Source organism: Vombatus ursinus, unplaced genomic scaffold (genome assembly GCF_900497805.2).
Source record: "Vombatus ursinus unplaced genomic scaffold, bare-nosed wombat genome assembly UNPS02009132.1, whole genome shotgun sequence".
Lineage (NCBI taxonomy): Eukaryota > Metazoa > Chordata > Mammalia > Diprotodontia > Vombatidae > Vombatus > Vombatus ursinus.
Genome location: NW_020948910.1, coordinates 10,304,548 through 10,320,412, shown reverse-complemented (window position 1 = coordinate 10,320,412; position 15,865 = coordinate 10,304,548). Strand labels below are relative to the sequence as shown.

The 15,865-nt window shown below is 46.1% G+C and overlaps 1 protein-coding gene across 1 annotated transcript; it reads left to right on the top strand.

Moving 5' to 3' along the window:
• Window positions 1–12,877: 12,877 nt before the first annotated feature.
• LOC114034846 (endogenous retrovirus group S71 member 1 Env polyprotein-like) lies at window positions 12,878–14,677 on the top strand. The gene is made up of 2 exons (XM_027850643.1): window positions 12,878–14,382; window positions 14,419–14,677. The coding sequence occupies exons 1-2, from the start codon at window positions 12,878–12,880 to the stop codon at window positions 14,675–14,677; spliced, it is 1,764 nt and encodes a 587-aa protein (XP_027706444.1).
• Window positions 14,678–15,865: the final 1,188 nt, after the last annotated feature.

Sequence of the window (15,865 nt, the reverse complement as noted above, 5' to 3'; positions counted from 1 at the left end):
AGCAACTTCACCTTTGCCAAATTAAATTGCATTTAATAGTGAGATCTGCAGCTGAAGACATCTTGAAATGTGGGAGCCACACATAATTGAACCACTAAGCTGGTGAACAAACAAGTAGATTTGGATCATCTACCATGTAAAATTCATAGGACTCTAGTTAGCTAGGAAACGTAGTGGATAGAGCATTTGAAATTAGGAAGACAAGTTCAAATCCAGTGAACCTGGGCAACCTTTAATCTCTTTCAATATGTTTTCTCATTTGTAAAATGGGAATAATAATAGCACTTACCTCAAAGGGTTATTGTGAGATTTAAATAAGAAAACGTATGAAAAGCACTTTGCAAACCTTAAATATGTATAATTTCTATATGTTTATATATAAATTAATATAGATTATATAACATGCATGTTATATGTTAGCTCATGTATTATATAATGCATATATTATATAAGCTAATGTATCATATAATAAGCACATTATAAAATACATATAAGTTAATATATGTAAATTGATACAATTTCATATAGCAATATATAAATGCTAACTATTAGGAAAAGACACTGAGACTGAATTTGAAGTATCTTAAGGAGAGTGCAGACAGAGCCTTGAGGTACCTCTACAACAGGTGGAAATAACAGAAGTTTGTAAAACTGTGGCTGGACTTTATATTCAACCAAAAAGCCTATAAGATCTTTTTTTTTTTTTTTTTTTAGTGAATGAGATCAATGTATCAAAGCATTGAAGCTTTTTAGGATGCTTGCAGTCATTACCTGCCATGTGTAGTTGATAAACAATGTGAACTTAATATACATATAATATATAAATTGATCATTATTCAATGTTTTCTTTAATATATACATATATACATATAGATATATGTACATATATGTATATATGTATGTATGTATATATGTGTGTGTGTGTGTATAATATAATGTGTGCCTTTTTCTGGCTACCATTTTTGTGAGTCTTTAAGCCCACTACCATGATTTAAGAAAACTATAAATGCTTTATATTTCTTGTTGTGCCCTGAAGAAGTGAGATACATATATAAGACTTTGCTTAGAAGAAGCCAGGAATAACTCCATGGCTAGGCCTCTTCTCAAGTTGCTTATTGCTGTCAGACGCTGGGTTAAGTGCTGGGGATAGAGAGATGAAAAAACATGGCTCCTGCCTTCAAGGAGCTCACACTCTAATAAGGGAGATGACATGTAAATAAATAATTACACACACACACACACACACACACATACATTCAGAGTAGAATAAAAGGTAGTAGATGAAAGGTAATCTCTAAGAGGAAGGCAGTAGCAGCTGCGGGGAAAGGAGGAACCAGGAAAAGCCTCCTGTAGAAGTTGGGACCTGAGCTACTCTTTAAGCCAGGGGTGGGGAACCAGGCAGACTAAGGGCGAGAGGTGAAGACAGAGACATTCTAGGCATGAGTGATATAGCCAATGCAAAGGAAGGGACAAAGGAGATAAAATGGTATCTCCATTTTTCCTTCAACTTTTCAGTTGGCAGTCCCCCTTGCACCCATACCATATCATGATAAAATGGAGCACATGGTTGTGGAATCAGAATTCACATCAGCTCAAACCCAGTGGCTATAGGAGCCACTTAGGACATTTATATTAAGTTGTAAGTAGTGAGAGTTCTCATGCCTTTCCTCAAGTAAATAGAGTTTGACAATTGGAAAAAAAAAAGGTTTAAATTATTTTCCTTGATGTTAAGCAGAGTCCTTATACAGGAAGTGACATATTCCCTGTTTGTTATGAAACTGCAGGTAAGATTGTGAGATAGAAAAGCCTTTGAGCTTCCCTTAAGTACTAGCTGAGATTTCCTCCCTGTACTTAATTTTACCTTTCTTATTAGCTATCTTCCTCTAAGATCATACTGGAAACAAACTATAACTCAAATATGTGCTAAGCCATATATTTTAAGATAGATATCTGACTTTACAGCTGACTCAGTATCTGCATTTAACAGTATTTATATACACATACATATACACATGGTTACTATAGACATGAATATCATAAGAATAACTAGTACTTTAAAGTTTGTAAAGCACTTTACATATGTTATTTCATTTAATCCTCAGAATAACTCTGTGAAGTAGGTGTTATCTCCATTTTACAGATGTGGAAACTGAAGCTGAGAGAGGTTAAATGACTCACCTAGGGTCACATATTAAGTGTTTGAACTCAGGTTTTCCTGACTCCAAAGCCAACATTCTACCCATTGTGCTACATAGATGCTTCAGATGTTTGTTATTAGATAGCACATGGACACTTACACATGTTTAAAACAATATTTAACATTGTTTGGTTATGGACGCCATAATTTAAGATGGACAGTGAAAAGCTGGAAAGTATCCAGAGGAGTGCAACCAGGATGATGAAGGGACTTAAGACCATGTAATATGAGGATTAGTTGAAGGAACTAATGTTCAGTCTGAAGAACAGAATAACTGAAGGAGAAAGAGAGTTTTCTTCAAGTGTTGAATGGGCTGTCATGTGGAGGAAAGATTAGAAAGTAAAGAACAAGAAACAGTGGGTCAGGGGCAACAAGGTAGCACAGTGGATAGAGCATTGACCCTGGGGTCAAGAGGACCTGAGTTGAAATCTGGACTGACATTTACTAGCTGTGCGACCCTGGTCAAGTTACTTAACCGAGAGAGAGAGAGAGAGAGAGAGAGAGAGAGAGAGAGAGAGAGAGAGAGAGAGAGAGAGAGAATCAATGGGTCAAAGAAGAGGCCAATTTCAACTTCACACCAGGAAAAACGAATATAAAAGCTATTAACAAGTTGTCTCAACAGGTAACTGGAGCCCCCTTCATGGGAGGCCTTCCTGCAGAGGTTGGAAAACCATTTGTTTTGATAAGCACTTACTATGTGGCAGGCACTGTGGCTAAGTGCCTGGAATACAAATGCAACCAAAAAGAAAGACAGTCCCACAAGGAGTTTACATTCTAATGGGGTAAGAAATACAAGAGGGAGCTCATATGGAGAATGAAGTTACTTGGCTGGGGCGTGATAGAAAAGTCTAGAATACAGTCTGGTGAGAAATGAAGATGTGGTTGGCCTGGATGTCTTCAAATAGAGGTTCTGGGAGGAGACATCAAAGCAGAAGGAGTGACTTCAGGGGCAGAGGGTACTTCAAGGTGAGAATTCCAGGGCTGGAGTGATCTATGATGAAGAGGTTTCTGGGGCTTCACAGAGAAGTCCAGAATGAAGCCTGGCGAGAAATGAAAAATGTTACTATGTTAAAGTGGGGACCCCTTTCATTTATGGATCTGCCTTTTCAAATCTCAAATTCTGATTCTTTGATTCTGTGATTAGAATCAAGAAGTCTTGTAAACTTTAAATAAATTTTTAAATTTATAAATTTTTAAATCATTATATTATTATTTTAAATGTGTTTTTAAGTGATGAACGTAGTAATATAGTTGTATTGTGAAATGTTTGAATGCTGGCTAAATGTTTAATAGTATATTCACACATACAAACAGATATTTTTGCTTGCCTGTCACATTCCTGAAATTTCTAAGTGGCTTCACTGTCAAGCCCTCCACTCCAAAGATTCATATAAATATGGATAAATGACTAGCTGCAAGGCCATGCATGATAAGCCTGTGAAGATGACCACTAATTCTTTTTTAGCCTGCTCAACCAACTGCAATATCCAAAGACCACAAGCCTAAGTCTGGAAGTAGAGGCAAAAGATAACATGTCGTCTTCTTATTAAACAATGGAAAGCCCAAATGTGAAATGAGGAAGCAGAGAACTACAGATAAAAACTTAGACGTAGAATTCCTACAAGTACAAAAACAGAGATTGAGCTATTTGGAACAGTGCTTACCACCTTACAGACATCTAAGAGATGTTGCTTCTTGATTTTGGGTATAAGCAGTCAATACAGAATGCCTCATAGGCCTAAATGGAAATGTGTTTTCTTCTGGAAGACAGAAGTAGCACCTCTCAAGAGTCATTAGGCAGCCAAGTTCCTCTACCCTTAATTAATCTGAGGACCCAGGTGGCCATACCACATTGAATGAAGTTTATCATATTAAATGAGTTGTATTTAGCATGCCATGCTTCTCCCTATGTCCAGGAAGCAGTTGATGTGAGAATGGAGTTTAGGAGAGAGGGAGATAAGGGCTGGAATTATGCCCCAGAATTATTCATCTTCAAAGAAATAAATGATCCTATTAAAGCTAATAAGATCATCAAGGGAGAGGATATAGAGGGAGAAAAGGATCCAATTCAGAGCCTTGAGGGACCATCTCCTACTGTGTGCCCAGGGGTTTACCACACAGTAACCAAAATAATGGAGAGTAGGCCCACATACTAGGAAACTTCAACATAGAAATTGATGCTCCCAATTCCTCAACTGACTCATTTCCCTGATTTACTCCTCCACCCAACCATAGCTAAATACAGAGATGGTGATAACCTTGATCTTGCACATCACTCACAATTGTTCCATATCCACATTGAAAAGTTCATGAACTATTAGATTCCTTTATCTGAACATAATCTATTGTCATTCCACCTCTCCCTCTGCCTTGTAACTCCAGATCTGATATTTCACTGAAAACAATTGAGGCCATTTGCAGAAAGCTCCTTGTCCCCTTTTGAATGTAACTCAGAGGTCTTCTGCCACTATTTCCCTCTTCAACCCTTTTTCACATGAAGAGATGTGTCAAGTGATCCATTCCAAATTCTATAGCAGATTGCCCCCTGTCATCCCGATTGTTTCACTAATCTTCAATTGCTCCAGATCTACTGAATGCTTACTTACTGCCTTCAAACATGACAATGCCTTCCTCACCCCCCAAAACAAAACAAAACAAAAAAAACTCTCCACATTTAACCTTCCATCCCTGCTGGTTATCATCTCTCCTCCTTTTCATAGCTAAACTTTGGAGGTCATCTACAATGGGTGCTTCCACTTCTTTCTTCAAACTCTCTTCTTAATTCTTTACACTCTGACTTCCGGTCTCATAATTCAATTGTAACTGTTCTTTCCAAAGTTACTAATGATTTCTTAATTGCCAAACCTAATGGCCTTTTCTCAGTCCTCATTCTTCTTGGCCTCTTTGCAGCCTTGACACTGTTAATCACTCTCTTCTCCTTGATGCTATCTTTTCTCTGGACTTTTTGACACTACTTTCTCCTGGTTCTCCTCCTCCTGGCTGACTAGTCCTTCTCAGTTTCCTTTGTGGCATCTTTATCCTGGCCATGCCTGCTAACAGTAAGATCTGTCCTGGACCCTCTTCTCTTCTCCCTCTATACACTTGGTGATATCATCAATTCTCATGGATTAAATTATCATCCTTATGCAGATGAATCTCAGATCTACTTGTATAGTCTTAACCCCTTTTTCTTGACCTCTTCTAATCTTACAACTCCAACTACCAATTGGACATTTTGAATTGGATGTCCTGTAGACATCTTAAACTCAATTTGTACAAAACTGAACTCATCTCCCCACCACCTTTTTCTTTTTGTTTAAACTGAGATTTATTCACAAAATTAGATTCTTCCAAAGTCCTTTATTTTTAAATTTTTTAAATTAATTTTTTGTTTTTAACATTCACTTCCATAAGCTTTTGAGTTTTAAATTTTCTCCCCCTTCTTCTCCTCCCCCTCCCCAAGACAGTGTGCAATCTGATATAGGCTCTACATATACATTCCTATTAAACATATTTTCACATTAGTCATGTTGTAAAGAAGAATTAAAACCAATAGGAGGAACCACAAGAAGAAGCAACAAAACAAAACAGAAGAAAAAAAAAGAGCAAATAGTATGCTTCAATCTGCATTCAAAGTTCAGTTTTTTCTCTGAATGTGGATAGCATTTTCCATCATGAGACTTTTGGAGATGTCTTAGATCCTTGCATGGCTGAGAAGAGCTAAGTCTAATAAAGTTAGTCATCTCACAAGGTGGCTGTTATTACGTACAATGTTCTCCTGTTTCTGTTCATTTCACTCAGCATCAGTCTTTCCAGGTTTTTCTGAAGTCTGCTTGCTCATCATTTCTTTTTTTTTCTTTCTTTTTTTTTTTTAGGCAATTGGGGTTAAGTGACTTGCCCAGGGTCACACAGCTAGTAAGTGTCAAGTATTTGGTCTGAGACCAGATTTGAACTCAGGTCCTCCTGACTTCAGGGCCAGTGCTCTATCCACTGTGCCACCTAGCTGCCCCCCTCATCATTTCTTATGGCATAATAGTATTCCATTACATTCATACACCACAACTTGTTCAGCCATTCTTCAATTGATGGGTATCCCGTCAATTTCCAATTCTTTGCCACCACAGAAAGAGCTGCTATAAATATTTTTGTACATGTGGATCCTTTTCCCATTTTTATGATCTCTTTGGGATACAGCCCTAGAAGTGGTATTGCTGGATCAAAGGGTATACACAACCTTTTGGGCATAGTTCCAAATTGCTCTCCAAAATGGTTGGATCAGTTCACAACTCCACCAACAATGTATTAATGTTCCAATTTTCCCACATCTCCAAAATTGATCAATTTCCTGTTTTGTTATGTTAACCAACCTAATAGGTGTGATGTGGTCTCATTACCCTTTTCTTTCTAACTTTCCTATTACTTTTTTCTATCTAACTTCCCTATTAATATTGATTGTACAGTGGTACCTCTCCTCCCAGTCACTAATACTCTCAACCTAAGTGTCATCCTTAACTCTTCACTCCCTCTCACTGTGTGTCCCCCACCCTGAAGTGGACTGAGTTGTCACAAAAAAACAACCCCCTAGCCTAACCTCCTCAGTTTCTACTTCAAAGGATCGCTAATCCACAATTGTAAATTCCTCTACCTCAAAGGATCGCTAATCTACAACTGTAAACTGCTGGGTATAAAGTTTTGTTATTTCCCTTGCTTGGGGCTGCTCTCCTAGGATTGCATCCAGGGGACAGTCGCCGGCCGGCTCCAGTAAATGCTCTCTATTTTCTAATTTGGCGTGTGTCTGGTTACTCTCGGCCCGTCCATTTCATTTGGAGGTCCCACCGAGATCGCCCTCTGGGCACCAGACACGGGCATCTCTGGAAGGCCAGGCTTCTCACCGTCCAGGGGGTGGCCACCAGGAAGACGTTCCCTGGCCCCGAACGCTGAGATAGCCCGTGCGTACCAGGCTGCCCGGACCACAAATCCTCAATTGGGCATAGAGCAATCTGTAATCTGTCTGTTCTGGTGAGTACTCTTCTGAAGTAAGTGGCCAGGCTGGATGCAGCTGCAACGCCCTTACTGACCTCCACGGGACGCCATGTGAGAGTCCTGCCTGTCTGATTGTGTCTGTCCGGCGCCGATGTCACTGTGTGTGTGTGTGTCCACTGTGCGCTCCGTGGCGGGGTGGGGGAGAAAGACTTCCTGCCTCATTCTCCAGGTTGTTCGGAACTGAGACGGGTTCGTTCTCCGCTACTGTGTCAGGAGCATCCAGGGTTTTGACTGTGTCTTTTTCCCGTTTTTGTGTCGACTGTGTGTGCGCGTCTATCTACTATTTGTTCCGTGAGGGGGGGTGTAAATTCCTGTCTCATTGTCCAGGTCGTTCGGAATTGAGGCAGTTTGATTCCCCTCTACCCTGTCTTGACTGTGTCTTCCCTGTGTCCGTGTTTGTTCCTTGCTTACGTGAGCACGTCTATTTGTTACTCTTTTCTTTCTCAGTCCTTAATCCACCATGGGACAAGGACCCTCGAGCCCTAAGCCAGGCTCCCCTCTCTTTATTGTCTTACGGGACTTCAAACAATATCGGCGTATAGCAGAAGGTTATGGGTTTCAGGTTACTAAAAAGAAATTAGCTCTCCTTTGCCAACAGGAATGGCCCACCTTCGAGGTAGGCTGGCCCCCGGGGGGTACGTTTGACGTCTCAGTGGCCGGCCGGGTAAGGGGAATTGTCTATGGTATACCTGGCCACCCCGATCAGGTCCCCTATATCACCGCCTGGATTGATTTCAAACCCCCTTCGGGACCACTACAGGTCCAGGCCCTTTCAAAACTAAGACCAGGAACGGAATCAAAGACGACCTTTAGCCGCAAGCCTCCCGAAAGTCCTAAGGTCGTCACACAGCTTTCTCCTGTCTTACCACCCCCTGATTCTGACCCCTTAGATCCAGCTGAGTACTCCCAGTCCCAGGTTTCAGATCCACCCCCGTACCCAACCTCAGGGTCTCTGAGCCCCTCAGCCCCTCCTCTGATAAGTCCACCCCATACTCGAGCAGGTGCTCCTTATGGCCCTTCTAATTCCAGTTTGACCCCAGATTCCACTGTGTCAGCGTTTCCCCTGCGGCAAGTTCCTTCCCCTCCCGGAGAATCAGGGAGACCGTTCATGGTATATGTTCCCTTCTCCACCAGTGATTTGTACAATTGGAAACAGCAAAACCCATCCTTCTCTGATAAGCCCCAGAGCCTAATCTCCCTCCTAGAGACTGTCTTTTATACTCATCAGCCCACCTGGGATGACCGCCAGCAGCTCCTCCGGGTTCTTTTCGCAACCGAGGAGCGTGACAGGATTCTTTTAGAAGCCAGGAAGGGAGTTCTGGACCCAGATGGACATCCCTCTACTGACCTGGGGCGCCGCAACCACATCTTCCCTGAGAACCGGCCCGACTGGGACCCCAACACTGATCGCGGTAGGGAAGCACTGGACAGGTATCGCCAGTTGTTGCTGGGAGGGTTACGGGCAGCAGCACGGAAGCCAACTAATATGTCCAAAGTCAGTGAGGTTAGACAGGGCAAGAATGAGTCCCCAGCTGCATACTTAGAGCGCCTCTACGAGGCATATCGAACCTACACCCCTATCGACCCAGAGGATCCCAATAACCGGAGAGCCATCGTAATTGATTTCGTAGCCAATTCAGCTCCTGACATCCGTCGGAAGCTACAGAAACTTGAAGGTTTTGAGGGTAAAAATCTGACTGAACTCATGGAAGTGGCCAAGCGGGTGGTTGACTATCGTGAAGAGACTCAAGACAAGCAAACTCGCACGGTCGCAAGGGCGGTAGTGGCAGCTTTAGCACAGGTTCCAGGGGAGGCTCAGAAGCAAGGGTGGAAAGGAAGGCGGGAGGGGCCAAACGCTGGGCGCCCCTATAAGGGTAAAGGCTTGGGAAGGCCTCCTTTAGCTCGGGACCAGTGTGCTTACTGCAAAGCCATGGGTCATTGGAAATCTGAGTGCCCTAATCGCGGGCTGAAAGAGAAGGCAGAGCCGTTATTGACTTTGAATACAGACTAGGGGTGCCCCGGCTCAAAGTCCGTTGTGACTCTTGACCCCCTGGAGCCGAGGGTTACTCTCAGTGTTGGGGGTCAACCTGTCTCATTCCTAGTCGACTCTGGAGCTGCGGCATCGGTCCTGAAATCCCCACTGGGCTCCCTCTCATCATCCACTGTGCAGGTCCAGGGAGCTACTGGACGAAAACAGTCTGTACCCCTCACCACTTCTCGGGAAGTCCGGTTAGGGAAGGGCCTAGTCTCCCATTCTTTTCTAATAATGCCTGATTGCCCTTACCCCTTGCTTGGCCGAGATCTCCTACACAAGCTTCAGGCTATCATTTCCTTTAAGGGACCTAACCCCACTCTCGGGTTTAACCTGCCACAACTTGTTCTCACCTGCCCGTTGTCAGAGGAGTCTCGCCTCCTCCCCCTAACGTTTTCCCCAGACCGCCCCTCGACCACCTCCACCCCTACTTCCCTAACTCTGTTGAACCATTTCAAAGGCTTGGTTCCTGGAGTCTGGGCTGAGACCAACCCGTTTGGTCTAGCAGGACACCAGCCCCCAGTGGTGGTCCAGCTCTCGTCCACAGCAACCCCTGCGCGTGTCCAACAATACCCGTTGACTCGAGCTGCCCTTTTGGGCATCAAGCCTCACATCGATCGACTCTTGGCAGCAGGCATTCTACGACCCTGCCAGAGCTCGTGGAACACCCCCCTACTTCCAGTTCGCAAGCCCGGGTCTGGAGACTTCCGTCCTGTCCAGGATCTACGAGAAGTCAACGCCCGGGTGGAAACTGTACATCCTACTGTGCCAAACCCGTACACGTTGCTGTCTTCCCTGGACCCTGCTCGGACTTGGTATACTGTTTTGGACCTGAAGGATGCTTTCTTTTCCATTCCCTTGGCACCAGTAAGCCAACCTATATTCGCTTTTACTTGGACAGATCCTAACACTGGGACATCCTCTCAGCTCACCTGAACCCGGCTTCCCCAAGGTTTTAAGAATTCCCCTACACTTTTTGGCTCAGCTCTGGCCTCCGACCTGGCCGCCTTCTGGGTCTCGTATCCGGAGGTCACTCTCCTCCAGTATGTTGATGACCTTTTGTTAGCTACTTCCTCTGAGGCAATATGCAAAGATGCAACTCTCCACCTTCTCCAGCTGCTTGAAGCTTCCGGGTACCGTATCTCTGGAAAGAAAGCACAACTGTGCTCTCAATCCGTTGTTTACTTGGGTTTCACCCTTCGTTCTGGTCAAAGGTTACTGTCTCGGGGGCGTGTAGCTGCCATTTTGGGCATGCCCGCCCTGAGGGACCGCCGCGGGCTCCGGGAATTCCTGGGGATGGCTGGATACTGTCGCCTCTGGATCTTGGGGTTTGCCGAGGTTGCCAAACCCCTATATGAGGCCCTAACTGGTGAACCCACCCAATTTGTTTGGGGACCACGGCAGCAGGAAGCATTCGACAAGCTCCGAAAGGCGCTGTCCAGCACGCCTGCCCTCTCCCTGCCAGACCTGTCCAAGCCCTTCCGCCTCTATGTGTCTGAGTCTCGAGCTGTGGCCAAAGGGGTTCTGACCCAGCCCCTGGGGCCCTGGAATAGTCCTGTTGCCTATCTCTCCAAGCAGCTGGACCCTGTGGCTTCCGGGTGGCCCTCTTGCCTGCGAACTGTGGTGGCCGTTGCCGTCTTGGTTAGGGAAGCTGCAAAGCTCACTTTCGGGCAGCCTCTTGAGATTTCAGCATCACATCATCTGGAACAGCTTTTACATTCCCCGCCGACAAGATGGATCTCAAATTCACGCCTGACTCATTACCAATCCTTACTCCTAGATCCCGCGCGCATCTCTTTCGCTCCTCCGGTCACACTCAACCCGGCCACCCTGCTCCCTGACTCCCCTCCTTCCTCCCCTATACATGACTGCCTGGACACACTGGACTCCATCTACACGTCCCGCCCTGGACTTACTGATGTTCCTTTAACAAACCCCGACCTAGTGCTCTTCACGGACGGCAGCAGTTTTGTTCAGGAGGGGATCCGTAGGGCGGGTGCAGCCGTGGTCACTCCGGTTGAGACCCTCTGGGAGACCGCTCTACCCCCTGGCACATCTGCTCAACGTGCTGAACTCATTGCCTTAACTCAAGCCCTTAGACTCTCTGCAGGGAGGCGAGTAAATATTTACACAGATAGCCGCTATGCCTTTGCCACTGTTCATGTCCATGGATATGTATATCTCCAAAGGGGTCTGTTAACCTCGGCGGGAAGGGAGATTAGGAACAAGAGTCAGGTCCAGGAACTGCTGGATGCTGTCTGGCTTCCCAAGGAGGTGGAGGTAATTCATGTTCCTGCTCACACCCGTGGAACTGACCCCCAGTCTCTAGGGAACGCAGCAGCGGATAAGGCTGCCCGAGCGGCTGCCTGCAAACCCTTGATACCCGCTATGGTCGTGGAACCTGAGGGGATGCTGCCTGTCCAACCATCTTATCAATCCAGTGATCCGGATGGCACCCCTGAAAAGGGGGGATGGAGAAGACACCCAAATGGCTTGCTAATTCTGCCCAAGGCACTGTTGCTACCCCTGTTGATGACTCTTCATAGCCTTACCCACTTAGGCGGAACCCGGCTTTACGACCTGGTGAGCCGACACTTCTACAGCCCTGGGATGAAGCAGGCGGCCAAGGAAGCCGCAAGAAGGTGCCTTGCATGTGCCAAAGTCAACCCACGATCACAATCAAGGATACCAACTGATAGACCACGAGGAACATTTCCTGGCGACCATTGGGAAGTAGACTTTACTGACATGGGAACTGGGTTGGGAGGGTACCGTTTTCTCCTTGTATTCGTGGACTCATTTTCTGGATGGCCAGAAGCATTTCCAGTCAAAACTGAAACTGCAACCGTAGTGGCCAAAAAGCTGTTCTTTGAACTTATTCCTAGATTTGGCCTGCCGGCCTCGATAGGCTCTGACAACGGCCCAGCATTTGTATCTGCAACAATTCAAAGCCTATCAAAGATGCTGGGATTGAAATGGAAATTGCACTGTGCATATAGGCCTCAAAGTTCAGGGCAGGTAGAGAGGATGAATAGAACTCTAAAGGAACACATTGCTAAACTTAAAATAGAAACTGGCGATAGCTGGGTCAGTCTCCTTCCCTTCGCCCTCCTCCGGGCCCGGTGTACTCCCAATTCCTCAACCGTCTCTTTATCTCCATACGAGATCCTCTATGGAGCCCCTCCTCCTATTATTCCAAGAGTATCTGCAGCTATTTCAGCCCCAGATTTTACTAATCCGACTCTTCTTAAGTCCTTCCAGGCTTTGCGTGAGGTCCAGAACGCTGTGCGCTCGGTCCTGAAAGCTGCGGGGAAAGAACCAGCCCCTGCAACCTCATCGGACGCCCTGTCACCGGGAGACTGGGTCCTCACTCGCAAGCTTCCAGCTGGACCAGCCCTGGAACCACGGTGGACGGGCCCGTATCAAATTATCCTCTGCAACCCCTCTGCCGTCAAGGTTGCCGGCCGCAAGGCATGGATACATCGGTCACACATCAAGAAGGCCCCAGAGCCCAACTCCACCGCCTGGACAGCAGAAGCAGTGTCCGACCTAAAGCTTCGACTCTCCAGAACTTGACTCTTCTTCTCTTTCTTTTTGCTTGTGAGATGACTTTGGGTGACCCCTATAGCCCTACCCCATCCAGGTGGATTCTCTCCCGAACTAACGATGGGACCACCGTCCAAGCTCTCACCAGTTACGGAGCCCCCACTTTCAGGTTTGACCTCTGTGCCCTCTTGGGACCAGGATGGAATCAAAACCGGGCTATGCGGGACCCTATCGCTGGGGGATGGGGATACTGCCCCACTTTTCCCACCACTCCAACCACACCCGGGGTAGGGGAAGTGAGAATCAGAAGTATTGAATTCTATGTTTGTCCGGCCACGGGGAATCCTTCCTGTCAGGGTAGTAATCACTTTCACTGCGCAGAATGGGGTTGTGAGACTGTGGCCAGGTGGATTCCTAGAGGTGGCCGAGACCCCCTAATCACCCTGGAGAGACAAAGCCCCCTCCCCGCCTCCTGCTGGCCTGGGAAATGTAACCCTATGATTCTAACAGTCAAGCAGGACACTGATGACTCTTGGAATCTCGGACATTCTTGGGGTTTGAGGTTATACATGACTGGATGGGATAACGGGGTCCTTTTTACCATTCAGAAAATCGCAGTTTCCACCCGTACACTCCCCATAGGACCGAATCCCATCCTTAACCCACAAGCCATGTTGACTCTCGCCCCACCATCTGTTAGGGACCTGGTACCAGAGGCTCCCGAAAATCCAGAGACCCTCACTAACCTAGGTTCCCCCATTTTTGATACACTCTCTGCTGTCCACTCATTCCTAAATTTGTCTGATCCAAACATAACCACCTCCTGTTGGCTGTGTCTGAATCCAGCTCCCCCCTATTTCGTAGGAATTGCTATCGAACTCAACATCACCTCTGTGGGAAAGTTGTCTTTAAGTAAGTCCAAACGATCCTCTGCCATACCTGCCCGCTGTAACCCAGACAAGCCTAGACTTACCCTAGACGATGTCCAGGGCAAAGGAATGTGTTTGCTCGGGCCTGACTACCCGCTGCGGTCCTCCCCATTCAATGCTACGTGCACTTCAGTCATTCTTATTTCCCCCACATCCAAAAGCTCTGACCTCCTGTTAACCGCCCCACCTGGAATATGGTTCGCTTGTACCAGAGGACTCACCACCTGCATACAGGACATTCGTTTCCTCAACCCGACCGAGCTCTGTGTAGTGGTGCGTGTCTTTCCTCAGGTATATGTCTACTCAGAGGAAGGGGCAGCTGAGCATATTGGCTTAACTCGCTCCAGGAGGGCTGTACCCTTCTTGGTTCCCATATTAGTGGGACTCGGAGTGGCCGGCTCCGCTGCTGTTGGGGCCTCAGCCCTGATACAGGGGAAAGCCAACTACGGTGCCTTGACTGCACAGGTAGATAGGGACCTACGCTCCTTGGAAGAGCTAGTCTCACACCTTGAGACTTCCCTAGACTCTCTGGCCGAAGTGGTTCTCCAGAACCGCCGAGGCTTGGACCTACTGTTCCTCAAACAGGGAGGCTTATGCATGGCGTTGGGAGAAACCTGCTGTTTCTACGCCAATCGGTCTGGAGTTATTCGGGAGTCCTTGTAAGCCTTTAGGCAGCGGTTAGATGAGAGGGACCGCGCACGGGCAACGGGGTCTTTTTGGTATCAGACCGTATATAATTGGTCCCCCTGGCTAACCACCCTACTCTCCGGAGTGGTGGGCCCTCTGGCCCTTCTCCTCCTTGGGTTACTCGTGGCCCCTTGTCTCATAAAATGCATCACCCGCTATGTCCAGAAACGAGTGCAAGCACTCCAGTTGCTTGTCCTGTGTCAATCCTATGCTCCTCTGGACTCTGATGAGTCCCCCGTCTGACTCTTTTCGTCCGTGAAAAGGGGGGAGTGAAGTGGACTGAGTTGTCACAAAAAAACAACCCCCTAGCCTAACCTCCTCAGTTTCTACTTCAAAGGATCGCTAATCCACAATTGTAAATTCCTCTACCTCAAAGGATCGCTAATCTACAACTGTAAACTGCTGGGTATAAAGTTTTGTTATTTCCCTTGCTTGGGGCTGCTCTCCTAGGATTGCATCCAGGGGACAGTCGCCGGCTGGCTCCAGTAAATGCTCTCTATTTTCTAATTTGGCGTGTGTCTGGTTACTCTCGGCCCGTCCATTTCACACCCCATATCCAATCAGAGAACAAGTCCAGTCATTTCTAGTTTCATAACATTTTTTGTTCTCTCTCTTCTGACACTGCCACCACCATAGTCCAGGCCCTCATCACCTCATGCCTGAACTATTGCAATAGTCTACTGGTTGGTCTGCTTGCCACAAGTGTCTCCCCACTCTGGTCTCTCCTCCCCTCAACTATCAAAGTGATCTTCCTAAAGCACAGGTCTGACTATACTACCTCTTTGTTCAACTAACTCCATTAGCTCCCAATTATCTCCAGTATTAAATATATAATCTGGCTTTTATAACCTGGCCCCTTCCTAGCTTTCTAGTCTTCTTATAGCTTTCTCCTGTCCACCTACTCTGTGATCCAGTGATACTAGCCTCCTTGCTGTTCTTTGAACAGAACACTCAGTCTCCCCAGACTACTTAATATTCCTTTTACTATTGCACCTGACCCACCCCAGGCTATTTACCACTCCTTACCACTTCCTAGTTTCCTTGGTTTCCTTTAAGTCCCGGGTAAAATCCCTCATCTACAGGAACCCTTTCCCAGTGCTTTTTAATCTTAATGCATTCTCTCTGAGATTACCTCCAATTTATCCTGTTTCTATATATCTTGTTTCTATATATCTATATCTTGTTTCTATATCTATATCTATATATCTATATCTTGTTTCTATATAGTTGTTTGCATGTTGTCTCCACCACTAAATAGTGAACTACCTAAGAGCAAGGAGTGTTTTTGTTTTACTCTGTATTCCCATCACCTAGCACAGTGCCTGGCACATAATAGGCACCTAACTAATGCTAGTTGATTGGCTGATTGACTGACCAATCACATCTCTGACCCTAGGTTACTAGCCCCTGACTCACAACATCTAACAAGCA

What these genes read in the sequence shown, in the direction of transcription:
- LOC114034846 (XM_027850643.1), top strand. Translation starts at nt 12,878, where the DNA reads ATGACTTTGGGTGACCCCTATAGCCCTACCCCATCCAGGTGGATTCTC. An exon ending in TGCTGTTTCTACGCCAATCG is followed by an intron (nt 14,383 to 14,418) that starts GTCTGGAGTTAT and finishes GTAAGCCTTTAG; the next exon opens with GCAGCGGTTAGATGAGAGGG.